The sequence below is a fragment of the Cynocephalus volans genome, chromosome 5 (genome assembly GCF_027409185.1).
Source record: "Cynocephalus volans isolate mCynVol1 chromosome 5, mCynVol1.pri, whole genome shotgun sequence".
Taxonomy (NCBI): Eukaryota; Metazoa; Chordata; class Mammalia; order Dermoptera; family Cynocephalidae; genus Cynocephalus; species Cynocephalus volans.
The window spans coordinates 11,381,415-11,409,106 of record NC_084464.1 but is presented as its reverse complement, the minus strand read 5'-3'; the positions used below and the strand labels follow the sequence as shown (position 1 = coordinate 11,409,106).

Genomic DNA, 27,692 nt, shown 5'->3' with positions numbered 1-27,692 from the left:
CCTGAGACATCACGGAAGGGAGGGGGTTCCGCGGAGGATGTCCCGCCCTCTCCTCAGACGAGCCTTGCTCACAGCTTCCTGGAATATGCCCGCTTGTCCCTGTGTTTTTCTCCTTGCACTGAGAAACTTCGCATGTGGTGTCCTTCCTTGTTCTCTGCTTGGATGGTTCACGTGATCTCCAAGCGTCGAAACCGTTTCCATGGATACAGGCACCTAAAAGGCAGCCCTGAGGCGATGACGTATAACGTGAGCGCCGACTCACAAAGGACCCCTCATTTTGTATCCGGTTTAGTCGTCTCTAGACTGATCCGGGCACGCGGAACAGACACGTTCGCTGCTGGATGGAACTCGTCGCGGGTTGCTACGAGCAAGTCCTTTTTGGGTTCACTGTACATCTGGAGCCCGAGGCATGCGGCGGCCACAAAGTGAGATACCCCGCGCGGAGACACCGCCGGAGGGGGCGGGCGGGGGAAGGTCAAATTTGATTCCCACACAGCAGAGGTAAACATTCCAGCGCCGGCTGTGTATCCTCCGATCTCTGGGTTAATTGACGAGTCAGACTCAGGGCACTGTAAAAAGCTGACCTTTTAAAACGGAATAGGCATTTTACAGAAATGAGTTAATCTGCCTACTGTAGTAGACAAAACGTTCACAGGGCACGAACAAAGCTGACATTTCTGCAGGAGTCGTTGACTGTGTCTGTACAGGTCGCTGCCATAGATTGACAACCAGTGTAGGTATTCAGGATCTAATGAAAGAACAACTCGCTCTTTCACTGCGTTCCTGTCCTGGAATTTCACAAAATATTAGTGCCGGATCAAGATAAGCCCCCCACAGATAAGGAAAGTGGTACCAGTGAAACAGTAAGGCTAGGCCTGTGAACCAAACTGACTCCATTTTCCCTGCAGAGGACACTTTGTTACTTTCCCTCTCCTCAGTCATGAGACCCCTCAGGGCAAATAATTACCCCAGGGGCTGCCCTGACAAAATAGACTGAGATGAGAGCGGAAACAGATATTTACTGAGTTGCAAAACCCCTCCCCAAGGCTTGTTTACTATTATTATAAAAACTACGGATTAACCTTAAGATCCCTTTAGGAATTCCCACCTGTGCACAAAGCATCAAGGTGACTGCTACAATGACCCTCTTGAGGTGACAGTGATGAACACCTCTGCCTACTGAGCATGCACCCATGATGCAACTAGGAAGAACAGAAGAACCACCTCCAGTGACGCTGGCCTGCCACCCCTTAACTCCTTTCCCTGTAAAAGACCCTGAACAGCTCCCCTTGGGGGGCTAGCTTTACTGTCGCTACCCCCACCTATGCATAAGTCTATTTCCTCTTTTAATAAAGCCTTTTTTGCTTTACTATTCGGGCACATCGTTCATTTCTATGATTTTGGAATCCGAGAGGCTAATTTAATCACTGGTAAAAATTGGAAAGCTTTGGACACCAGAAAAGACTCTAGCTGCAAGAGGCAAGTGGCCACTGGGACTATTTTGCTCCCATGTCTCTGCTGCTGGTAGATCTCTCTTGGAGTCCCTGGCCTAAATTCTGACAAGGCAAGGCTTTATTCTCTTTATCTTTTTCAGATTTTCTGAGCCCTCTTCTGTTTGGTTGAATTGTTCCCACGTCTGTATAGGTGCACCCTGGAGGGCTCCCGGCTGTGCTTTGTTTTTCAGATTTAAATCTAGTTGATACTTTTCTTTATGCTGAAAACAGTGGGGAGAAGTGCTTTTATCAATTACTGTTAATGGAATAGGTTGGTCCCGCTGATTAGGACTAGGCTAAACTGGACCCCACTGCTCTTCTTTTCTCTTTGTTTGTTTGTTTGGTTAGACATTTAGTTGAGTACCAGTAATCTGAATAAACCTTCCAATCCTTGCATCAACTTTTGGACTTTCAGGTCATTTGTTTAAGGCGAGAGGGCAAGCCGAGCCTGACCTGTTGGTAACAGCAGTTTATTCATTATTTATTGGGGACTTACAGTGGGCTAGGCTGTGGAGGTGCAAAGATGTTGGAGGTATGGATCTAATTCCAGAGATGTTGTCAACATTGGAGAACGGGGGAGATAAATAGATGGAGAGAAATTACAGCAAAATATGATAAGTATTTTTCTAGATATGTGAATAAAAAGGTTAAGTAAATTGCCAGTAGTCAAACAGATAGGACTATATCAGGACTAGAAATCCAATGTCCTAACTTCTAGCCCCGTGCTATTTTTTTCGCTAAGCAATTCTAGCTATCTCCTAGATACTTTATTTTATTTTATTTTATTTTATTTTTTTTGTCGTTTTTTCGTGACCGGCACTCAGCCAGTGAGTGCACCGGTCAGTCCTATATAGGATCCGAACCCGCGGCGGGAGCGTCGCCGCGCTCCCAGCGCAGCACTCTACCAAGTGCGCCACGGGCTCGGCCCTAGATACTTTATTTTAGTAAGTACCTCTTTATGAAGAAGTCAAGGTGTCAGTCTTGAATTACTCAGAAAATTGGGAGTATATGACTTGACTATTTGCTTTTATTTTGTCTTCAATTCTGATTACTAATCTGCTCTTGGCCTTTGGCTAAAAGGTGACATGTTTTGAATATTCAAAGGTGGCACTGTTGAACATTTTCAAAGATGGTACTGTTGAATGTCTTCTTTGTAGTAAAATTGCTTACTATGTCCTGGACACGCAGGAGTCCTCACAGCAACCCTCTGAGGCAGATACAGTTATTCTCACTTTACAGTTTCTTCCATTTCCTCACAGACAGGTTGAGTTGTTCAAGGCCACACAGCTAATAATTGGCAGAGCCAAATCAAAGTGTCAGTGACCCCCAGGTACCTCTGCCACTTGAAGCTCTTAACCATTACCCAGTACTACTTTTAAATCTAGACAGTAGCCTAGACAGCCAACTGTATCTCTGTAATATGAATAAGCAAAGTTATTCTTTCATTTAAGGCTATAGCAGCCCCTTAGGAATGTTGTATCTTGACTCAAAAGAGGCCCCCTTGGCTCTGATTGATGGAAGGACTATCTGTTGCTGTAGTTATTTAAAATTTAATTTTCAGGGACACATTCTTAAGTGTGTTCAAAGAATTTTGGTGCTTGTTTTGGTCTTTGGTTTCCTTCTTTTGTTAATACTTTTTTTTTTTTTAATACAGAAGAATTTTATTTATAATATTTAAGTAGAGAGGACATTTCTTTTCTTTTCTTTTTTTTTTTTTTTTTGTCTTTTTCGTGACCGGTACTCAGCCACTGAGCGCACCAGCCATCCCTATATAGGATCCGAACCCGCGGCGGGAGTGTCGCCGCGCTCCCAGCGCCGCACTCTCCCAAGTGCTCCACGGGGTCGGCCCTTGTTAATACTTTTTGATGTGTCTCCTTCAATTCAAGGAGTGTGTGTGTTTTCTGCTGTCATTCTTTGCGCTCAAACAGTCACACTTTCTAATCCAAAAGTTACTTATCAATAAGGATAGGGTTCTTAAGACCTCATCATTGGTGATTCTCTAGAGCTTATGTTGGTATTAATGGAAACATACTCTTACTCTGTTCATTTTCCTTTATAGGATTTGTGGTGATACTTCTCTGTGTGATGTCATATTTGTTTATTTTCTTTCTCCCATTGGAACAGAAGCTCCATTAGAATCGGGACTTCTGTATTTTGTTCACTGCCATATGTCAACTGCCTAAAATACTGCCACGCACATACAATCAGCCCTCTGTATCCACAGGTTCTGCATCTGCTGCATCTGCTGATTGAACTAACTGTGGATTGGCAATATTCAAAAACGCTGGCGAATTGATTCAGCTGATTAAAGCACAACCTTTTTTTTTTTTTTTTTTTACAACTTTATTTTTTTTTTTTTATTTTTTTTGTAGTCTTTAGTTTATTTTTTATTTATTTATTTTTTTAAATTTTATTTTGTCGATATACATTGTGGCTGATTATTGCTCCCCATCACCAAAACCTCCCTCCCTTCTCCCTCCCCCCTCCCCCCCAACAATAAAGCACAACCTTGTAATGACAGGGTCAAGGGTTTGATCCCCATACCTGCCAGTGCCAAAAAAAAAAAAAAAGAATTAAAAACAAAAAACAAAAAACAATCTAACAATAAAAATAATACAAATAAAAAACACAATATAGTAACTATTTATGTAGCATTTATATTAGGTGTTATAAATAATCTAGAGAGGATTTAAAGTATATGGGAGGATATGCATAGGTTATATGCAAATGCTACACTGTATTATATCAGGGACTTGAGCATCTGCGGATTTTGGTATCCCCTGGGGGTCCGGGAACCAATCCCCTGAGAATACAGAGGGACAACTGTAGTAGGCACTCATTATTTGAACACTCAAATAAAAATTTGAATATTTGAGTAAATGAATAAGTGAAAGTCTCACATAAAGGTAAATATGAGTTAAAGATATGGCTGGGATCCTAAAGTCTTTCTAATCCCACCTCCATTGCTGTGTTCTGGAGTCATACCAGTGTTGCCTTTTTACCTCCTTGCTTTACACTCCTTATTCAATTCTCACGTTCTTTGTTTTAATCTACATATCACGACATAGTCTTCTCTCCATCTGTAGGATCTATTGTCAGTTTTCATGGATTGTGGAGCCATTTATCTGTTTCTAGAGAAGTGTGGAGTGACTGTGGCATTGATTGTATGTTTTACTCTTAGCAGAAATGGACTCCTGTGGCTGACTTCACTCACCATGCCCACACTGCCTCCTTGTCAGCAGTGGCTGTGAATAGTCGTTTTGTAGTCACTGGAAGCAAAGATGAAACAATTCACATTTACGACATGAAAAAGAAGATAGAGCATGGAGCTCTAGTGCATCACAATGGTAAGAAAATTGTATCCCTTAAGGTAATGATGTGGATGTGTTATTACTTCACAGTTTGCCTTCAGTTGAACAATTCATTAAATGTCTATTATGTAGCAGACTCTGTGCTAGGAGATATAGAAATTTTTTGAAATGTGTTTCTTGCCTTCAGGTTGCTCACAGTCTGTACTGGGAGACAGAAGGGAGGCACTTAACTCAGGAGGCCAGGGTTGGGGTGAGGTTTCACTGAAAGCTTCCTTCGGATGACACCCAGATTACCTTATTAGAGAATTATCAGTTATTAGCCAGGTGAAGTTTGCAAGAGAGAGAATGGGCATTCCGGGCATTCCAGGTAGTGTGAGGAGCACAGTAGCAGCATCATAACAATGTCTAAGTTTATTGCGGGAGTATGATGTACCCATCAGTGTGCCAAGAAGGTGCAGTTATCAGCTCATAGACGACAGTGCCTAGATAGAGTCAAAGATATTACGTGACTTGCCCAAGGTCACAAAACAGTGGAACTAGAACTTGAACCTAGGTCTGGAGCCCATGTTTGTAACCACTGGTGTGCACAGGGAACTGTAAGCAGTGTAGTGTTATAAGAAGGTTAAATTGGAGTTGGGGGCGGAGAAGCTGAAGAAGTAGGTGGGGCCAGATCTTGGAGGTCCTTGAGAGAAGGCCAGTAAGGAGGATTGAACGGGAGGGAGAGAGTGAGCGGTGTGGGCTTGAGGCAAGTGTGTGCGGTTTGGATATGAGAGTGGTTCTGACTAAGAACAAGCAAGGGGACGATGAGAGCCTATCCCATTGAAGTTGGAAGCTGTGGATTGAGTAACATTAGTAGAGTTTTCTGAGTTTCTTCAGCAAAAGGCTACAGACATTACAGCAGCTCTCTGTGGCAACAGTGCCCAGGCTGTAGGTATGGGAAACTAAAATACTGATTAGGCGAAGGTCACTGGAGTTGAGGAGGTCAAAGAGTAGTAATTTTCAGCTCATGGTTGGATTTTTCCACACTGAGAGTGAAGTTGCCCAGGATAGTGGCAGGATCAAGGAATAGAAAGACTGAACAAGTAATGGTTTTTATTTTCAATAATCAACATTATATGCTGTTTTCATTGCATTTTCCCAGGGAACAGAGGATGGGGGGATTAATATGTGTTTGGGAAGAAGGAAAAGGAAAGGAAGAACTCAATATAGTAAAATCAGATATATAGGGATGTAGTTTGGGGAAATTCAACTAAGAAGATGTATTAGTCCATTTTGTGTGCTTATAACAAAATACCTGGAACTGGGTATTTATAAAGCAAAACAATGTTTATTGCTTACAGTTTCTGAGGCTGGGAAGTCCAAAGTCCATCTGGTGGTGGTGACAGTGACCCAGGGGTCTCACATTGCAAGATGGTGGAAGCAGAGAGAGCAAGACAGACTCTCCTCTTCTTTTAAAGCCCTCAGAACCACACCCCTGACAACCATATTTAATCCATTCACTAGGCATGGTCCTACAATCCAATCATCCCTTCAAGGCTCCACCTTTCAATTACCATAATAGGATTTTCCACCCTCTTAACTGTCACAGTGGGGGGCTAAGTTTCTAATACATTAACATGGGGGATATAATTCAAGCTTCAGTGAGTTTTGGGGGAACATTATTCAATCCACTACAGAAGGTTGGTTTCCTGCAAAGAAAGGCATTATTTATAGGTGCCTGTTTTTCTACCCAATGTTTCCAATATTTCAGAGTTTCCACACCAAGCATTGGTTTCTAGCAGTAAATTTGGAGTGATAAATGTTTGCCTTCTACTAGACAGTCCGTAGCTACTTTGATAAGTGTCATGCTCTTCAGCAGAAGCTATGCTTTGAGTGATTTGAGCATACATTCCTTTCCCCCTGTCTCCCAGTCCCAGTTCATACAGAGAAGGCTTCTTTCTTTTAGTCTTGGAAGAAATAAATTAAAGAAATCTGGTCCATCTAACCCTATTAGTACAAGTTTTCAGCATTAAGAAAAGGACATGAGTTTAGACAGGAGATGAATGAAGTAGGGTTCCTGGATTCCTCCCTTCTTTGTATAAATTCTGTTTTTCCAACAGTTGGTAATAGATAAGCTCTTTTCTGAGGAGCAGATGTGGGGAAGCAAAATTTCCCAAGTAAGAAATAGAATAATAGGAAAAGAGGAAAACACAGACAAAGATGGCTAGTGTCTCCTATTTTGTAATGAAGGTGGTCCCGTAGACCCACGTAATTAGTGCTTTTGTTGTGTGCCAAATTACTCATCAGAGATCTGTGGCATTTTTAATATAAAGGACAGTGTAAAAATTGGCCAGGAGGTATATAGGTGGAAAATAATGACCCAGCAGTTTATAGTCATATTTTTTAAAGGACCAAATAGTAAATATTTAGGCGTTGCAGGCCATGCAGTCTCTGTTATAATTACTCTGCTCTGCCTTGTGTGAAAAGAGCCATGGACATTTTGTAGCTGAATGAGCATGGCTGTTTTCCAGTAAAATTGCATTTACAAAAACAGGCCACCAGGAGTTGACCTGCAGGCAGTAGTTTGCTGACCCTTGAAGTACAGGGTAGTTAAGCTAGGTGACAGAAACTTCAAAGGAATGGAGAATTTTACTTGAGGGTCAAGGTGTAACGCTATGTGCTGCTTTGTGGAGGTAGAAGAGCACTGGGTTCTTCCATTACCCCCACCCCCAGCTTTTAATGTTTGAGCCATAGGGGAAATTTCTGGGAGATCTGTCTTCAGTTTGGGCAGAGGGAGATACAGTGTTTTGTGAAGAGGTTGAAAAGATGAAGGAAAATTTAACCATGGGAACGAGTTTCCAGAGGGGATAGCTGAAAAGTAGACACTTTAGAGAATTGTCCTAATAAATTCTCATGACAGTGAATGAGAAATGTGTAGAACTTAAATCAAAACAACTCTGGGTGATGATGATTGGATTGTGGCTTTTTGAGAAGCTAACTCACTGTTTAGAAAGTGGTAGTCATAGGACTGTACATCTCAGTTTGTTCCACAGATTAGCTGGTTAGCTGGTTACTTTTGTTAGACTCCTGCTCCAACTATCCTAGCCAGTCATCTCCTAAATTTTTGATTATGGAGACAAAGCAAGAAACTGATTAGTTCAAAACTATATCTACAACTGTAGAAAATCTTCTCTGAAAATATTCGCATAGACTTGAAACAGTATAATCTTACATGAAAAACTTTAATTTTTCACTTAAGACTTTAAGCCGTCAGATTAGAAATGGAGTTTGTGTTCAGAATGAATATTTTTTGCCTATCTTGGTTTTTCCACAGGTACAATAACTTGTCTGAAATTCTTTGGCAACAGGCACTTAATTAGTGGAGGGGAAGACGGACTCATCTGTGTCTGGGATGCAAAGAAATGGGAATGCCTAAAGTCCATTAAAGCTCATAAGTGAGTCTAGCTCTTTCCCATTGCCATTCTTGATCTGCCAGTCAAATTGGGGGCTAACTCTTGGTTTCATTTTAGAGGACATGTGACCTTCCTTTCTATTCACCCGTCTGGCAAGCTGGCCCTGTCTGTAGGTACAGATAAGACATTAAGGTAAGTCATTAATGCCCAAGAACATCTTTACTGAGTTGTATCTTCTACTACGATCATTACATAATGTTGCTGTACTGTTTCATGGCTCTCAGACGCTTAAAGATATTGTGATGCAGATTGGCCACTTAGCTTAGCTGGTTACAGCAGGGTGTTATAACACCAAGGTCTGGGCTACAGATCCCCATTCCAGCCAGTCACCCAAAAAAATTTAAATATACTGTGATGCAAGGGAAATGTAGGAAGCTAGTGAACCATCTCATAATGTAGGATAAAAATGACAAGCTCTGTATTCACACATGCACTTACATTTCAGTCATTGTAAGCTGTCAAGTGAAGAGGAGAGTCGTCCTAAAAAGAAATGTTTTAGGACGTGAAACCTTTTAAAAATAGTATAGTGGATATAACATATTAAAGGGGTAGGGGAACAGAAAGAGCTTTAATCATGCTTGATAATAAATATTTCAAGATGTTGCTATTGGAATAATGACAGTCTTTAAATAGTTAATATTTAGTAAAATTGTCATGTGGGTAAGTTTGTTATGCTTACACTTTTACGCTTAGTAAAAGTTAATTGACGATTATGCCATAGTGAGCTTCCTGTTTTTCAGAACATGGAATCTTGTGGAAGGAAGATCAGCATTTATAAAAAATATAAAACAAAGTGAGTATCTTTGTTTGAAATATATTTTACAATAACTTAATGGAATCTATATATACACGTATTCTTATGTAAGTGCATATACGCATTTATTTCTCTGCATGGTGGTGGTTACTGTTGTGAGGTTGTCACCCAGGAAAGGAACCAAACACTTAATTAAGAATTTTAACAGTCTTTATTAGCTGGCTGGTGACTGCCTCCCCTAGGTGTTTTGGGAGAACAGTGGCTAGCCTTGGTCTGCTGGAGTTTATAAAGGAAAAAACCGGGCCGGCCCGTGGCTCACTCGGGAGAGTGCGGTGCTGATAACACCAAGGCCCCGGGTTCGGATCCCATATACGGATGGCCGGTTCGCTCACTGGCTGAGCGTGGTGCTCACAACACCAAGTCAAGGGAAGGGTTAAGATCCCCTTACCGGTCATCTTTTATTAAAAAAAAAAAAAAAAAAAAGGAAAAAACCACATAGGTTTGTCCAGGTGCACAAAGCAAGCTAGGCCACGGAAGCCAAAAGCGAGCAGTTGAAGCAATCAGGCATAACATTTTCATTGTGTATGGTTTCTGTTTCTATGCAACGGTTTCTGTTTTCAATGGCTTCTCACGCAGGGGGGCTTCAGTCTGTTATAGTTCCCATTTCTATGAGAAGGTAAATGGTTTCTCACGCGGAGGGGGTTTAGCTTGTGTCTACCTTAGTATTGTTCAGGGTCCTCTGTTACAGTTACCTGTAAGAACAAATGTTTTAGGTTACTTTCTTTACTTATTTCAGATCTGGGTTCTTGTTGTGGCTCTGCCACCCATCAGCTCTATGACCTGTGATGAATCTTTGAACCCAGTTTATTATCTAAAATTTTACTAGCAAAATGTGTATCATAAGTTTATTGTGGAGATCAAATAGGGTAATGGATGTGGAAATTCACATTATAAATATTTGCTATTTTTAACACCGATTTTTTATTAATAAAATAAATAGACTTATTTTTTTAACTTACAGGTGCTAACATAGTGGAATGGTCCCCAAAGGGAGATAAATACATAGTTGTCATACTGAATAAAATAGACATCTATCAACTTGACACTGCATCGGTTAGTGGCACCATCACAAATGAAAAGAGAATTTCTTCTGTTACATTTCTCTCAGTAAGTAAATAAGAAATCAGTGATGGAAGTTTATGGTGATGGTTGGAATTGCTGATGACATTCTCGATATTCTTTTTCTCTCCTAGGAGTCTGTCCTTGCAGTGGCTGGAGATGAAGAAGTTGTAAGGTTTTTTGACTGTGATTCACTAGTGTGCCTCTGTGAATTTAAAGCTCATGAAAACAGGTATTTTTACCAATCTCTACATGTGTATATGGGCAGAGTCTTCATAAATGTTATATATGCAAGAGTTTTATAAAGGAGGATATATATTTTTTGGAACTACTACAGAGGTAAGACATATCTACATGTATGTGATATCTGGAGTCTAAAACAAAAGATGGTGGAAAAATGTTACCTTCCCTGACTTAGTAATGCAGAAGTGCTGAAGTTGCGATCAGGACTAGTCATTTGCACAAAATATTTACTTTTCAAATAAATATATTAGATTTGGGGCCTGAAATGAAGCATATCTGTACAAATGAAACAACTAAACAATCTTGAGCTTTGTCCCTGACCCCACTTATCCTTTTACTTTATTCCCCTTGCCCACTTACCTTTTCTATACCCTTTTTTACTCTAAGAGAGATGAAATGACATTACTGAGTTCCTGTCTGGGCCAGTCTCTGTTCCCTCCTAATGCTTACTGTATTTCTGGAGGGTAGATATTGGGTCTCAGAGTGAGTAAAGTCACTTGGCCAAGATTACCCACCTCTTAGGTAATGGAGCTGGGATCTAAATCCAGTTCTGATTCTTATGTCCCTGTTTTTTTCATGATAATTTTGAAAAAGGTGATAACATACAGAGTTATATTTTAGTGTGTTTCGTTAGCACGTTCTACATCTCAAATAAGTCTTAGTTTTTACTTTCTAAATAATAGTTAAGTTTTAAGAAATCTGGCTTTGTAAGTACTCAGGGTACTGCAGTCAGTATACAGGTCTTACTTTTCCCCTGTATTGGGAAGTAAGTTTATTCTTTGAGGAAGGCCATTTCACATGTACTAGTAACATTTATTGTATTTGGCCATTCATTCATTCACTCACATATTCATGGAGCATTCATTATGAAGAATTTTTACTAAGTATTTAATGATGAATGAAAAAGATAAGAGCTTGTACACAGTTTTCATATTGTAGTGAGGCACTACACGGATTATCAACAGGTAAGCAGACCATTATAATAGGAAGGAACTAGGAAGTTATTATGACTAAAGCATAAGAAGGATAATTTATTTAGGCAGGATGATGAGGGAAGGAGGAGTGAGACCTTAAGGATAAAAAAGGACTAGTTCTAAGAAGAGAAGAGAGACACAGGCACAAAGACCCGAAGGAAGGAAGGAGCATGGTGTGCTTTAGGAACAGATTGAAGACCTGTTACCTAGATGCAGAGGACAGGATGACGGGGGCCAAACCATGTACGGCCCTAGAGGCTGAAGTGAGCAGTTTAGATTTTATACTCAGTCCCTTTGTAGGTTTTATTTTGTTTTGTTTACTTCTTATTATAGGAAAATTTAAAGGCAGGTAGACATTTTAAGGAGCTAACCCCCATAGACCCACCACCAGCTTCAACGGCTGTCCCTTTATGGCCAGTCTTGCTTCATATATATCCTCCTCCCCCATGTTATTTTAAAGCAGATCTGAGTATTGTAGGGTTTTAAGCCTGGAAGTAACACAATTTGATGAACATTAGGGTGCAAAAATGGAAGCATTTCGCCCAGTTAGGCTACTTCCATAATCCAGAAGAAAGATGATAGCCCTCTAGACTAGGGGTGGTGGCACTGGAGATGAGGGAAATGGACACGTTAGGAGGCGGCCTTGATCTGTCATCTCTGTTTTACTTTTCTCTCCTTGCTGAACATGGAGTTGCATGAGGTGAAGGGCTTTGTTTTACGCATCTTTGCTTCCTTTGTGATAATCTGATTGTTTATAGTGATGTCATCTTTTCAGTTTTTCTTTAACATGTGGTTGACAGTCAATTTTATCCTATATTTTGGCCCTGAAAATGTCTCACTGACTAATGGGAATGTGAAACATAGTTGTATGTTAAGTTGCCATTTATTGAGCAAATGCTTTTGGAAAAGCAAGAGACTGCATGTAAAAGTTTTGTAATGGTATTGCACTGTTTGGAAGAAAAGATCTTTTATGGTGTTAATATTTCTATCCTAGGGTAAAAGACCTGTTCAGTTTTGAAATTCCAGAGCATCATGTTATTGTTACAGCATCAAGTGATGGCTTCATCAAAATGTGGAAGCTTAAGCAGGATAAGGTTGGTGTCTTAGCACAATATTAATACACTTCAATGCGAGTCTTGCCATCAGTATTACTTTGACTTAAGTGAGGTGGAATTTTTTAAGGGTCATAAGACATAGGTCTTTAAATAAATTTTTCACATCTCTTCTAGGCACGATTAATATTGATGGTTTTAAAGTTATGGTTCCCACAGAGCTGCCTTAGGGGTTAGCATTTGTGAATCTGAGCTGGCAGGATCCCAGAACTCCCTCTGTTCTTTTAATCAGAGAAACTCTACTTTCTTCTCCTTCATATATTGGTTCTCTGTAAGATGTTAGGTAAAAATACTGCCGTTGTAGAAACAACTTGGAAGCTTCTGATCAATTGTGAGTAGTTTTGAACCAGATCATTGAAAAATAAAATTCTCTTTTGTAGTCTCCTACTTACAGTCCCAGTTTATCATTTTTCATTCTTTTATAAGCACATCCTGTGAATATGGCTTGTTGAGTGTCTACTTTGTGCAGGTTTTTTTGTTAAAAACCCTAGAAATAAACAAGATATGGTTCCTTTCCTTAGATTTTACAGTTTCTGTATACTTCTCAGAAGTTGGCTCTGAACAAAATAGCAATCATGAGTCAAGATGATAGATTACTTCTAATCATCATATTTTATATTCAAGGAAATACAATAAGTTTTAAATTAAGGTAGCTTGATTATGGAAAAAGAAAAGTAAAATTTCTCAGTTAGCTATGTTAAGAATTTTTCTTTCTTCTGTTTTAGAAAGTTCCCCCATCTTTACTCTGTGAAGTAAACACTAACGCCAGGCTGACATGTCTTGGAGTGTGGTTAGACAAAGTGACAGACACGAAAAGTGATAGCCTTCCTCCAGCTGCAGAGCCTTCTCCAGGTAAATGAAATGGATCATTTAAAAAATTTGAATAATCTGTTACCTTGTTAATTTTGTTTTTTAAATGACAGCAACAATGTAATGATACATACATAAAATGGGCTGTACAGTGATATTCCATGAAACAGCACCCCCTTGTCATAAGGTATTATGAATGATTAACCTTACTTACCCATTTATTTTATTAGAAGTAAATGTAATCAGCTGCTAGCATTTCAAATGGTTGTGAATCTAACTTGAGATCTCCACGAAGTCACATACATTTTCAATCTGAAGGGCTAACATGCCTTCCTTGTGTAATTGCTAGACTACACAGACAGATGCTTAGAATGTCTACAATTATGATGTGCTCTAATGTTAAAGAATAATTGGAATTCTTTGCAAAAGGACTTGCGCACTCAAGAATGAACTATTTTTTACACACAAAGCTTACCAAGAACAGGACAGTGGCTCAAAAAGCACTTTCCTAAATATATTTCCATACAGAATAATTTCAAGATATAATTACTAGTTTCTTGTACGGTACTCTAGTTAAACAAGAATTAATAAAATAGTAAGTATGTGAAAACCACAACACCACAAACATTGAGCCATTTTACTAGTGTAATTAAGCATTAGAACAATCTTGAAATAGGCAAGCAGAATATTCAGAAGGCTGAGTCATGGCTGCATACCTAGCTGATCTCAGTCATGACTTACACACCGTGAAACAGCACAAATAACTTACGCAGACGGTTCAGTAGCAGAATGGCACTTGGTTTGCTCTTAGTAGAAACAGCATGTATGCAACTGACAGTTTAGAGACAGAAATCACCTTATTTGCATGCTGAAAATCTGGTTGTGTGCCTCTAGTCCACATGCCCTTCACTGTGCAATCCGTCAACAAGTAAACAGACAGTGCAGGATTCATCTCAGTGAGATGTAGACCCCTTGGTCTAACCAAAATCTGTTTGGTCGGTGTGCAATACCATAGGGTATGACTGATACAAAGGGCCATCCTGAGAGCCAGCTCGCAAAACTGAGCAGTTCAGGCACCGAAAGTTTTCCCCTCTTAGTCGCCATGTAGATGAATTCCATAGTATGATCCTTCCCCATAATTTTACCATTGCACAGCACATTCGACTCATAAGTTGGAAGTTTTAGTTTTAAACTTAGTAATTTTTTGATAGTTCCCACAGTTACACATGTAGAACATAGAATGAATTGCTTCATTAAACCCTTTACTGCATTGTCCCAGGTTATAAACGACCTACACATATAGCGATTTGTGGGTCACTTCTGCAGTAGTCTTTATCATTTTGATTTTCGTCACCTTTTTCATCTACTTTAGGTTTGTCAACTTTTGAACTATCATCTCATCCATTTTCTTGAAGTTTATTTTTCCTCCAGAATTCACACTGACCCTTAAGTTCTTGTTCTCACAGTCCAGGGACCAGTTTAAATATAATTTCCTCTAATGTATTGTCCAACCTCAACATTTCTAATGGATTTATCTCATGAACTTGGTTGCCACACCCTGGACAATCATTGCTATTCAAAGTGCTGGACAGTACAAGTCTCACAGAAGGTGCGGAGGCATTCCATCACTGTAGTTCGCTTGATCAGATGCCCTTTACAGATGTAGCGGGTGATGTTAGGATTGAAATCATTCACCAAGTTTGCCTTTGGGTTGCCATTTGTGGTTAGTGAAGACCGGCTTTAGTAGTTCAGGCAAAGAGGGGTACTAAGTGGGTGAAAGTCTGATCCCAGGAGCTAGTGTGGCGTTCCCAGATGTGCTGAGGCGTGAGAACTAACGTCCAGATTTATCATGGGATCACTGATCGTCACTCCTTTCCATGGTTCTGCTTTCCGTATCTTGCTGTTGAGAGGCCGTGATACAGGCAGGCGGCTTGGAGCAGGTGGTGCGTGAGCACCGACCTTGTGAATTGTTGAAGTGGAGGAGGTCTAGATAACTTCACTTTATTTTCAGCCTGTGCTTATTTTGTTTAAAGGGGAAAAACAGTCTTTAAATGCACTCTTTTATTTTTTAGTAAGTGAAGAACAGTCCAAAATCATTAACAAGGAATCTGGTGACACAGTGCAGGAAGAAGAAATACAGTCAAAACCCAACACAAAGAAATGCGGTTCAACCGGTGACAGTAACAAGCCCGCAAAAGGTAATAACTTGGTGTCAACCAAGAAGAGGAAAATGGTAGAAATGTTGGAAAAGAAGAAGAGAAAAAAGAAGAAAGATAAGTGATCATGAGAATCCCGGATTTCTTCTCCTTAAGAGAACTCTTTCCAATATACTTAAATGGTTTTTTTCTGAGTAAAACACGGAATTTCTTCTTCAGGAGAAAATATGCAGCTTAAAAAATCTCTTTAGGGTGTTTTGTTGTTTGTTTTTTTAATGGTGGTAAAATTACTTTTGGCAAACAACATTTTATATATCATTTCATATGTGATATGTTAATATGTAATGTATCATTTTTAATGTGCAAAGCAAATAAAGATTTTCCTCAAAATATTATAATTTAAAAGAATATAAAATCTTGAACATATTTCTTACCAAAGGTGAATAAAGGAGTCGTTTTTCAAATTTTCTCTTAAATGGGGGAAGAGGGAAAAAACTGTTTACTTGGACTTTTTCAAATGATTCTAGCAATTTTAATACAAGTTTTGTTCATTGTGGTAACAAAAGGTATAAAAAGATTTTCATACCAGTAAGTAAATTAAGACAAGTTTAAAAATTATAGATACATAAAATGAGATATATGTGTATAAAGCAAACGTATCTTAAGTTTAGATCTAAAGAGATTATAGAGAGATTGCCAAACTTCTTTAAATTATTCTGCTTCCAAGCTGTGGAAGACAAGATAATGTAAGGGCAGGAAAATGACATTTCCCATTATTTTTCCATCGCTTTCAGGGCATCAAAAAAAATTCACTTGGCTAATCTAACAAAGGTAGTCTTAAATCCAGCCTGTTGATTATAATCTTGTCATCTCTTACCTAGAAAACGAAAGCATTTTTCTCCATAGATTACTGGGTGTTTTGAAAAGACACATTAATGTTGGATCCATAGATGTGAATTAGGTTGGCAGATGTCAGATACCTTAGGCCATCAGGAGAATGACTTTTGATGAGGCAAAATAAGATATCTGACACTTGGGCACTGGAACTGCCATGCACTACACAGGAGGCAATTGTCTAGGAAATGAACCAAATTGTGTCTAACATTCCAGTCTACCCCTTCACTAACTTACTTCGGGCCTATAACAAAAGATATTTTTATATAGGTGATTGTTTTTCTTATATCAACTTAAGTTGTAGTAATATCTCATTGTGTGTGTGTGTTTTTCCCCTGCCTCCAGGATCATTGTAGTTTTAACTTACGTTAATAGCTCACAATTATGAACATCTTTCTATGTGTTTATTTGCCATCTGTATGTCTTAATTGGTGAACTGTCTTTTCATATCTTTTATCCATGTTCAAATTAATATTGTTTCCTTTTTTACCATTGCATTTTGAAGGTTATATATTTTAGATACTAGTCCTTTGTTAGATACATGGGTTTGCAAATATTTTTGCCTAGTCTGTAGCATGTCTTTTTAATCCTCTTACCACAAGGTCTTTTGCAGAGCTAAAGTTTTTAATATTGGTGACCTCCAGTTTATCAATTTTCCTTTCATGGATTATGCTTTTGGTGTCAATTTTACCTTCTTGTGAGCTACTTGAACATTTTTTAGGATTTCATTTTTGTTTACATGGTGTGTTTGTGTGTATCTCTTTGTAGAGTTGCTCTGAGTATTAAATTATGCATACATAACTTATCACAATCTACTAGTATTGTTATTTTACCAGTTGAGTTAAATATAGAAACCTTTCCTCCTTCTACGTTTCTTTATTCTCTCCAGCTTTAAATATAAGTTGTCTTAAATATTTCTATACATGCATTTAGAAACATTAGACAGCTTTTTCTTAAACTGCCACACAATTTAGAAAACACAAGAGAAAGAAGGTCTACCTTATTTACATATAACTTTGCTTGTCATGTTTTTTCTTTCCTGATGTTCCAAAGTGTCTTTTTTTTTTATCACTTTCTTTCTGTTCAGAGAAATTCCTTTAGATGTTCTTTAGGGTAGGTCTGCTAGTACAAAATTCTCTTAATTTCTCGTCACGTGAGAATGTTTTTCCTTATATTCATAAAGGATATTTTCACTAGATGTAGGATTTTGAATGACAGTTTTTTTCTTTCAACACTTGTAAATATTGTACCCCTTCTGGGCTCCATGGTGTCTGATAAAAAAATCTGCTGTCATTTGAATTGGTTCTTCTGTATAGGTAAGGTATTATTTTTCTCTGGCATTCTTGGTGTTTTGTTTTGTTTGTTTCATTAGTTTTCAGAAATTTAATTATGATGTGTGTTGGTGTGGATTTCTTTCTCCTCCTTCCTGGTGGAGAGGCCAGAGACTGAGCGCATCACGCAGGCTCAGGCCGCATTCTTCTCTCTCTCACTTGGCCCGCACGGCCGGAAACAGCCAGCACAGCCAGCGCACCCCCTCCTGCAGCTGCATCTGTCATCTCTCCCTCCATCAACTCTTTATCCTCAAATGGCAGCTCAGCTGCTGTTTCATAACGTGGATGACTCCATAGCAACCCAGGCGCTAAAGTCTCACCATCCCTTACCCCCCATTCTCCCTTTTCCCAAACACTGCTTTTGCCAAATTTCAATGAGTCAAGGTCAAGCAATTCCCACTTCTGATGTCAACTTTGTTGTGTGTCCCCAAGAGCACCTCTAGGTCCCGCAAGTAAGATTCACAAGACTCAGCATACAGTCACATTCATGACTGATTTGTTACAACAGAAGAACACACAGGGAAATCAGCAAAGGGAGAAGGCACTGGGGAGCAGTCCAAAAGGAACCAGGTGCAGGGTTTTAAGAGTCCTTCCCCAGTGGAGTCACACAGAATGCATCTAGTTCCCCAGCAATGAGCTCTGACAACATGTGAAATGTCTCCCAGAGAAGCTTGTTAGTGACTCAGCACCCAGGAATTTTACTGCTGCCTGATCATATAAGCATCCTGTGCCTGGCATGTACCAAATTTCCAGACTTCCAGAAGGAAAGCATGCATTCAGCACTAATTGTAGTTTGCATATCAGTGAGCATGGTGTGAACCCTCCCAAAACCCAGGTTCCCAGACGCCAGCTGTATTAGTCTGTTTCTGTTGCTTATAATAGAAATACCTCAAACTGGGTAATTTGTAAAGAAATGACATGTACTGCTTACAGTTTCAGAAGCTGGGAAGTCCAAAGTCCAGAGAACCGGTCTGGTTAGAGCCTTGCTGGTGGGTGGTGACTCTTCAAAGGAAACCAGGGGGTCACGTGGCAGACGGCAGAAGCAGAGAGAGGACGAGCTCCTCAAGCACTCTTATTTTAAAGCTGTTGGAAACACACCCATGAGCACCATTAAACCATCAAATTATTAATCCATTTATTTACTAGGGCATGGTCCTCACAATCTAATCACCTCTTCAAGGCCCCACTTTTCAATGACCATAATAGGATTTCCCACCCTCTTAACAGAAGGGGTTGAGTTTCTAATACATGGACTTTGGATGACACAATTTAATCCAATAGCACCAGCCAAGGGCAGCATTGTCAGCAAGCCTTTCTGAAGATAAAGTCTAAGGCTTACAATGTTAGCTCTTCTCTGCATACTAGGTAAGGGAACTTTATGATGAGAAAACACTGCAGATGCACCGTACTGTGAGCAATGGAGGTGGACCCAGGGGACCCCTGTCATTCCCTGTACCAGTAATAGGGTATTCCCATTATTCTGCTGCTGAACAGATAAATGCTAGCATCGGAGTTATTGCATGACAGTATTTTCTGTCCCCTGCTCATGGATGTTAACAGGTTGATGATCTTTCTTCAGAAACCAGAGTTTAAAGGCACTGTGCCTCTCAGTGGTTCCTGTGTACAGGGCTTGGGCTGTCATGTTTATTTAAATCATAGTATTCTCTTCTTAGCTTTCTGTTGTGTATTTTAAGCCTTTATAATGATCTCAATCCTTTGCCTTTCTGAAAGTTATAAATATTATGATCTGAACTTTCACCCCAACCTTTAAAACTTTTAAAGCAATTGGTGGTGTTGCTGTATTTTTATTTGAGCAGCTCCTGAGAGATTGCCAAAATAGCAGGGTCATAAGGAGGATTTGTCCAGCAGTGGTGTGCATATGGTGGAAAGACACGGGACAGGGTTACAGCATGACACCGATTTCTCAGTGTGTGAAGGGCTGTCCTCAGTGCTTCTTCAAGTGTCTTCTGAAGACCACCTGCATCAGAATCACCTGGTTAAAATCCCAGATTCCTGGACACCGTCTCAGACCTACAAATCCAAGGAGGCAGGGGATGGTAGCAACAATCTTTGTCTTAGTCTGCTTGGTGTCTATAACAAAATACCATAGACGAGGTGGCTTCAGCAACAGGAATTTATTTCTCACAGTTCTGGAGGCTGGAAGTCCCACAGTCTGGGTGCCAGTTGATTCGGTTCCTGGTAAAGTCCTCTTTCTGGCTTGCAGATGGCTGTCTCTTGCCGTGTCCTCTAATGGCAGAGAGAAAGGCAGCAAGCTCTCTGGTTTTCTTATACAGGCGCTAATTGCATCACGATGACCCCACCTTCATGACCTTATGTACACCAAATTACCCCCTAAAGCCCCACCTCCAAATACCATCACATTGAGGGTTTGGGCTTCAACACATGAATTTTATTCAATACATGAATTTTTGACGGACATATTCAGTCTATAACAGTCTGCGATTTTAACTCATGCCAAGTGATTTTAAAGTTTGAGAACGCTGTGCCTTTATCTCTCTCTCTCTCTGTCAATAAGAACTAACACTTCCTGAGGGTTTATAATATGCCATGTAGTTTTTTAGGCCCTCGACAAGCTTTTTAATTCCCACAACTACTCTATCATTATTTCCATTTTGCAAATAAAAAGAAATGGAAGCAAAGAGAGGTTTAAATAATTTGCCCAAGGTCAGACAGTTAGGAAATTATAGATTCGAGATACAAACTAGAGTAGCCTGGCAGCAAGAACCAAAATCCCACTGCCCAGTTCCCGTGAACTGCTCCCTGTTTAGAAAACTAAGTAAGATGTTTCCTTTTCAGAGAAATCTCAAGGTCACAGTGTCAATGTCTCAGTAAATGAGACATAGGCACAAAATGAGACACAGACACAAAAGAATCCCATCCTTCCTGCCTGGAAAGGCATTACGTGGTACAACCAAGTTGCTGTAAATACTTTACAACAGGAATGTGACCCCATTTCATTAGATCCAGCCTTCCTGCAACTGGCAAAAGCAAACACATCCACACAGGTCATGGGGTTCTTAGCCAAGGAAATGCAACCAAACCCAGGGAAAGTTTAGAATTTCTTTTATTCAGAAAATTCCATCAGCCCATTGTAACTTCCTCGACTGATGCAGTTACTTTTAATCTTTCTGAAACAGGCAAAAGGATTTTGTTTTTGTGGCTGACCAGTACCTAGGAAGGGAATCCAAACCCATGACCTTGTGTTATAAGGCTGCACGTTAACCAACTGAACTAACTGGCCAGCCAGCAAAAGGAGTGTTGAAAGGTGAATATCGGGATTCTTCAAGTCCTGGGATTTGAAGCCAAGTGTATTGCTGAAAGTTGTGTTTGCCACTGAAACATGATGACTCTGGACCCTCGTGGGTCAAGCAGAAGCTAACTTGGAATAGAAATGTGGTCATGGAGAAACGCCCACTGAATATCACTTCAGTAGCCCCAGGCACAAGCTCTTCAGACCCTCCCACTGACTCGATCTTCTAATTTGAGCTCTCCATCAACAAAGAAGCCCCAGATGCCCGCTGTTGCCGACAGCCCTTCTCCCCCCACTCCATAGACCTACAACTGCAGTTAGAAATGGGCCAGCACCCTAGCGTGAAGGTGACAGGCTGCTTCCGACAGCCTTAGGGAGATTAAAAATAGCTATGCCCTTGTCTCCCTCACCTTGATTCCTCTGCCAGCAAGCCCTGGCTCCTCTCCTCTCTTGAGTCAACCTTGCAGGTGTTTGAGTGGGAGCCTCAGGGAGGATAAATGATGCTGTTGCCTGGAGACATTGTAGGGCTTACTAATTCCTTAACACTGCAAAGTAGGAAAGGGAAACACATCTGATGTGGGATGGTTTGGCTTGGGAAGGACAGCAAGCTTTCATGCAGTCAGCCAAAAAAGATATTTCAAATACAGTTTTTGAAGATTCTGAGTAATTTTTTTGGTTTTCCAAATTGACTGCATCAGGGTTAGACTGGCCCTGTGGGCAGCTGAACGTGGCCTTGGGACCTCCTAAGAAACGTCTCCAATAATGTCTGTAGGGTTTGAGGGAAGGGCCAGCTTTCCTCAGTGTCCTATGGCTCTGGTGCCTTGGGAATTCACCCAGCCCGGCCCAGTCCCACAGGTTGATAGGCTCAGAATCTGTTTGTCCTTAGTTATACAAAATTGGGAAATTTATTTTCTCCAGAACGTGTGGAGCTCTCTCCATCAGTCTGTTCCTTCCTTTCCCAGAGGGCTCTTTGAGCACAGTTGGTTCTTTCTCATCTCTGAGGCCTCATCTTAAACTTGCCCTGCTCAAAGAGGCATTGGCTGGCCATTCTGCATAAGTGGGTCTCCTGCTCTCTGTACAGCACCTTCACCAAACTCATCACCATGTGTAGTTAGCTGTTGTGTAGCTGTTTATCATCGGTCTTCCCGTTAGGATGTGTGCGCCGTCCGGCCAGGGTCTGCATCTGTCTTGGTCACTGCTAATGCCCTTATTCGTGGCACCTTATGAACTTCACAATTAGTGACTTCAATGAATAAAAGTGAATGAACGAATGAGTGCATCTTAGTATCAGCTCTGAGAGGCAAATATAATTTTATTGTTTTTTAATTTATTTTTTATTTTTTAAAAAGATGACCAGTAAGGGAATCTTAACCCTTGACTTGGTGTTGTCAGCACCATGTTCACCCAAGTGAGCTAACCAGCCATCCCTATATAAGGATCTGAGCCCTTGGCATTGGTGTTATAAGCACCACACTCTCCCAAGTGAGCCATGAGCCGGCCCTAATTTTATTGTTAACTGCTGAATTCTGTCCAGACTTTTCTTTTTAAAAAGTTACCAGGGGCTGACTGATTAGTTTGGTTGGTTACAGCACAGTCTTGTAACAATAAGGTCATGGGTATGGATCTGTGCTGGCCAGCTGCCAAAAAAAACCCCAAAAAACCTACCAATAAAAACGTTACCTTAATTTCATCACATAATTAATATGTAGTTCTTGGAGTGAGCAGAACTGAAGCCATATTGGGACATAAAACTGCATGGGCTATAGGCAAATTTTAAAAGGACACAGATTTTCCTTGGCATGCATTTCTCTGAGTTCCCTCTTTTCCCACGGTCACATGATATTTTGAATCTTGATTATGGGCCAAGATGACACTGTTTACATAAATGTAAAGTTGATTTCCAGCCAGCCAGAAGCTGTAAACTTGCAGACTTGCACATACTATCCAGACACAAGATCGGATCTGATAAAATCACTTCTACTTTTGTAACAGGGGCCACTGGGCTTCTAGCTGAGGCTCCCGAAAATTGATACAGACATACAGGTGTAGTTGCCTGTCCCTAGACAAAAATGAACAACCCAAAAGTCAAATGTTGGTGAAAATGTAAGTCAGCTTTTATTCAGGAATACCAGTGACCTGAGGAGAGACGTTGGGCTGACCCATCTGTCTGGTAAACCTGAAGGAGAAGGGCTGGACTAAAGCCGTCTCCAAGACTCAGGTTTACTGATGGGTTTTTAAAGAGAGGGGTTGAGGGAATGGAATGTGGGAGATGGAAAGCAGGAGGGAGGGGCACGTGCAAGGGGCAGGTGCAAATTCTCACCGAGACTCCCTCTAGTTTCTGCTCCTGGCCTTGCTGTTATCTCAGGGTCTGGGTAGTATGTGCAAGTCTGCAGCTTCAGGCTGCCTGGAAAACAATGTTACTTTCATGTAAATAATGTCATCTTGCCCCGTAACCAAGTTTCAAAATACCAAATAGCCATGGGAAGAGAGGGAACTCACACAAATGCATGCCAAGAAAAAAACTGTCTTTTTCACATTTGCCTACAGCCCATGCAGTTTTAGGTCCCAACATGGCTTCGGTCCTGCTCACCCCAACACTTACTGTTCTTTCTCAACCATTTCACAATTTGATTCTCCTTTATGATGTTGTTCTAGAGGAAGAAGAATAGGGTTTTTCTGGGTATGTGTGTAATTAAGTGAAACTTTGCAATGGTTTCTCTAAATTCTTCCTCGAGGCTCCCATGTGGCTGTGATAAACCTGTCATTTTCTCCTTTATATGGAGACAGTGTGTGCAAGGCAGGCAGCGGTCTGCTCTTCCTAGCCCCCAGCCCCTCATCGTCTTCCCTGCAGATCCCTGATCCCTGTAGGCCTTTGAACTTGGTGCCCTTGTTCTGAGCACCAGCAGAAAGTCCAAAAGGCTGGAGCACAGGGAAGGAAGGGAACACGGGGGGAGAGGCCAGCAGGGGACATCAGGCAGGGCCTTTATGCTGCTGGGACTCAATGTGATGAGAAGCCACAAATGAATTGCAAGCAACAGGGGAAATGATGCAATCAACAGTTAAGGACATCGTTGTAACTGAGCAGAGATTGTACTGAAGGCAGGAGGGAACCTGGGAGCAGGGACCAACCGAGAGAGCCAGGAGCACAGGCTCAAGCCACCAGGATGGAACTGGAAGCCAGGGTAAGGAAAAGGAGGGAATTAACACGATAAAATTAGTCATAGTTGTTAAGCTACAGCCACAACATCTTGAACAGAGCTTTTGGCTAAAAAAGAAGGGAAAAGACATTACATTTATTTTCCTCTTGCTACGTCTTTCATCAGTGGATATGAAAACACTCACACCGAGCACCTTGTCCTGGCAACACCTGCCTCTATTTCATGACTGATAAAGACATTTCATGGGAAGTGGCCCTGGCACTAAATATTTGCAAATCCAACTAAGCCCCCCGCATCAAACTGCCTGCTTTACCAAACTTGTCTCTAACCTCATAAATAAAAGTGTAAACTTGAAGGGAATTACGTCTTCAAAACCACGTGGATGGTGCAAAGCCAAATAATTAAAATTAAATCTCAGGAATCTGAGTGAGGGAAGGGAGCAGATCTGACTTAACTAAGGCAGGAACAAGTAGAGACGGGCCCGTCATGTCCACTCTGCAGCTGAATACATGGTTTCCTGGAAACCCACAGATAACTGAATTTGCCTTCCCAGACAGCTACGTCCCTCTGCTTGAGGGGAAACTACTTTTGGCCCCAAAATGAGGAAAGCAGGCTTCGACAGCAGGGAGCTGGCCTGGCACCCACAGGCAGGCTGTGTGTGCCCATCCACATAAACAAGTCCACAGAACATCCATGTCAGACAAGACTACTCTACCAGAGATGGACCGAGACGGAGCCAAGACCACTTTACAGTCAGGTTTGAACACAGACAAAAGCAAGAATGTCATCCAAACCACAAAAGTGCCCAGGCAGCTCTTTATCCTGTGAATGAGTGACTGCTGCTTTTAGACCAGTTATAGCTTCAGCCGCATCTATTCTTCCTGCCTTCTAGATAAGATTTATTAAGATTCCCAGTCAGGGCTATCTGGTTAGCTCTCTAGGGTAGAGTGTGGTGCTGATAACACCAAGGTCAAGGGTTTGGATCCCCATACAGGCCAAATCCAATCCCCCTCCCCAAATCCCCAATCATTAAATTACCCCTGATTCCTTACAGCATCCAATCCAGAGCAAAGCCTCACAGACTTAAAGCTTCCCCAAATCACCTAACACAGCTGAAATCCCTTATTAAGTCCTTTTTACCTTCCCATACTGGGACACCCTGTGGTTCCCCAATGGTGTGCATTCTCCTTTCCTGCAGGGAGTTTCTTGCTGGGAGTTAATAAACCCAGCTTTGTTTAACCACAGGTGTGTTCCTGGAGGTCACTGATAAGCCAATTAACTTACAAAAGGGGCAGGAGGGAGTGTCATTATTCCATAAACTCTAGATCTGCTTTTATAAATCCTGTCTTGCTTTTGTTCATAGACATGTTGCTTTATCTTCTAGTGATTTGAACATATTATCACAATTGATTTCTTTACCTTTTATAATGCTTTTTGACTTAAGGTCAATTTTGTTGGATATTAATATAGCTGTACAGGGCTGGCTGGTTAGCTCAGTTGATTAGAGTACAGTGTTAAACACCAAGGTCCGGGGTTCAGATCACCAAACTGTGCAGCTGACAGGAAATGATGATACATAATGATATATAATGATATAACTATGCAGATTTGGGGGAAATTAATATTCTCATAGTTCTATATTTTCCCACTTTTTACTCTGAGCTTACAAGTATGCTTTAGATGTTTTTCTTAAAAATATAAAATTTAAAATATAATTAAATATAAAAATATAAATAATAGAAATAAATAGAAATATAAAACCATAAATATTAGGGCAGGCCAGTTAGCTCAGTTGATTAGAGTACAGCCTTGTAACACTAAGGTTAAGAGTTTAGATCCCCATACTGGCCAACTGCCAAAAAAAAACCCCCCAAAAAACTGTGAAAATATAAATTTTAATGTTATCCTTGAGTTACAGTCCACTCACATTTCATGTAAATAGGTGAATTTTGTTTGGTTGGTTAGTTGGTTTTTGGCAACTGGCTAGCAGAGGGACTTGAACCCTTGACCTTGGTGTTATGACACTGCATTCTGGGTTTTATTGTACCATAAACTTTATGCTTTTTGTTTTCCTATGTTATGGTGTTTTTTTCCTTATTTTATGCTTCATTTTGCATCTCTATATTTTGTTAATTCATCTTTCTTTACTAGGTTAGAAGTTATGTATCCAAATTCTGTTCTTTTTGCAGTGATCCTAGTAATTACAGCACACCTTCTTCTGTTAAGGTGCCCCTGAATATATACCACTTTCTTCAGAAATTCCTTCAGTTGAGGGTCCACAGGTGATGAACTCTTGTATTTTTTATTTGTTCTGAAAATGTCTTTATTTTGTTCTCACTCAGCTGCCAAAGTCACTGAGGTTCACTGGCTAGTTTCCTTAGCTATAAAGTGGGGTTAATAATTTGTATTAGTTCACAGAATTATTATGGAACTCAGGATAAGTCAGATAAAAGTTGCAAACATGCTATGAAGTACCAACTTTATATATATAACATCTATGTATCATAAATTATGTATGTGATAAATACTGTGTATACATATATGTGAAAATTTTTTTTAGTAGAAGTAATAAGCAGCTGGGAGGAAAGATGTGTGCAGACAAATCAATTGTCCTTACATATATACATACAAACACACATTCATACCTAAATATAGGCATGAATTAAGGAGAGCATAACACATAAAATCATTATATAGTTATTAAATTGAAAAAGATCACTACAGTTATGTGGCAATGTTAGAGGGAGCTCCTTTTGACAAGACTAGATCAAGTATCAGGTCTTAGACATAGAAACTACACTTAAAAGCTTTCAAGTAAAAATAATATTTTAAAATTTTTTTCATCAGAAAGGAAAATTATACCCTTTACGATTTTTTTTTAAGTGGCCAAATTCACGTAACTGTGGCTAGAGGGGAGATGGAAATAGTTCTTAAGTAAAACAACCACTAGTAAAAATAAAATAAGACACCATTGTATAGTCAGAAAATCTGAACGCTTCAGGTTTAACAGTTCATTCATTCAATTATTATTTAATGGAAAACCAGCTAAATGCCAGGTGCTGTAATTAAGGCATCCACAGAAGACAGATGATTGAAAATTTTAATCCTGTACTTGAACAGGGCACTCAAGGAAAAAAATATGTATTTTTGATAATGCCTCTCATAGAAATCCTGGTAGCAAATTTATAGGAAGGGATCTAAGATTGGTGCTCATTATGAGAGTAGAAAAAGAACTACTTGAATGAGCTTTTCAAAATATCCTTAAATGAAAAAGACAGCTCAAGAATAGGAATGGGAATGAAAAGACAGACCTGGCCAGTTAGTACAGCTGGTTGGAGTGTGGTGCCGATAACATCAGGATTCGATCCCTGTACCCGCCAGTGGCCAAAAACAAAAAGACCTAGGGGTCCTGTGGCATCAAGCTGGGGGAAGCCAAACCCAGCCACAACAGGTAAAAGGCACACCAAAAACACCATTTCTATGCACATAGCCCACCATAGCCACTGCTATTGCCATTACTGCCGCAAAATCATCTAGTCTCTATAGCAGCAGTCACAGCCACCATACAGATGGCACGCCAGACTCTAAACTGCATTGTCACAAGGAGAAGCACC

General features: G+C 40.3%; 1 protein-coding gene and 1 pseudogene across 2 annotated transcripts; one reads left to right on the top strand and one right to left on the bottom strand.

The window, feature by feature from the left end:
- The first annotated feature begins 306 nt into the window (after positions 1-306).
- On the top strand, positions 307-15,720 carry PAK1IP1 (PAK1 interacting protein 1). Of its 2 annotated transcripts, none has more exons than XM_063097692.1 (10): positions 307-425; positions 4,678-4,840; positions 8,118-8,238; positions 8,314-8,388; positions 8,997-9,049; positions 10,032-10,177; positions 10,264-10,361; positions 12,341-12,440; positions 13,184-13,310; positions 15,341-15,720. In XM_063097692.1, exons 1-10 carry the CDS (start codon positions 342-344, stop codon positions 15,547-15,549), a joined length of 1,176 nt encoding a protein of 391 aa, XP_062953762.1. In that variant the 5' UTR covers positions 307-341; the 3' UTR covers positions 15,550-15,720. The 2 variants fall into 2 exon arrangements, with proteins under 2 accessions (XP_062953762.1, XP_062953761.1); XM_063097691.1 differs by having other exon boundaries at positions 4,675-4,840.
- On the bottom strand, positions 14,246-15,147 carry LOC134378117 (polycomb group RING finger protein 5-like; annotated as a pseudogene).
- Positions 15,721-27,692: the final 11,972 nt, after the last annotated feature.

Bases quoted from the DNA above. Each gene is read 5' to 3' on its own strand.
- PAK1IP1 (XM_063097691.1), top strand. From the start codon at position 342: ATGGAACTCGTCGCGGGTTGCTACGAGCAAGTCCTTTTTGGGTTCACT. The intron at 4,841-8,117 runs GTAAGAAAATTG...GTTTTTCCACAG, and splicing joins AGCTCTAGTGCATCACAATG to GTACAATAACTTGTCTGAAA. The intron at 8,239-8,313 runs GTGAGTCTAGCT...GTTTCATTTTAG, and splicing joins AAGTCCATTAAAGCTCATAA to AGGACATGTGACCTTCCTTT.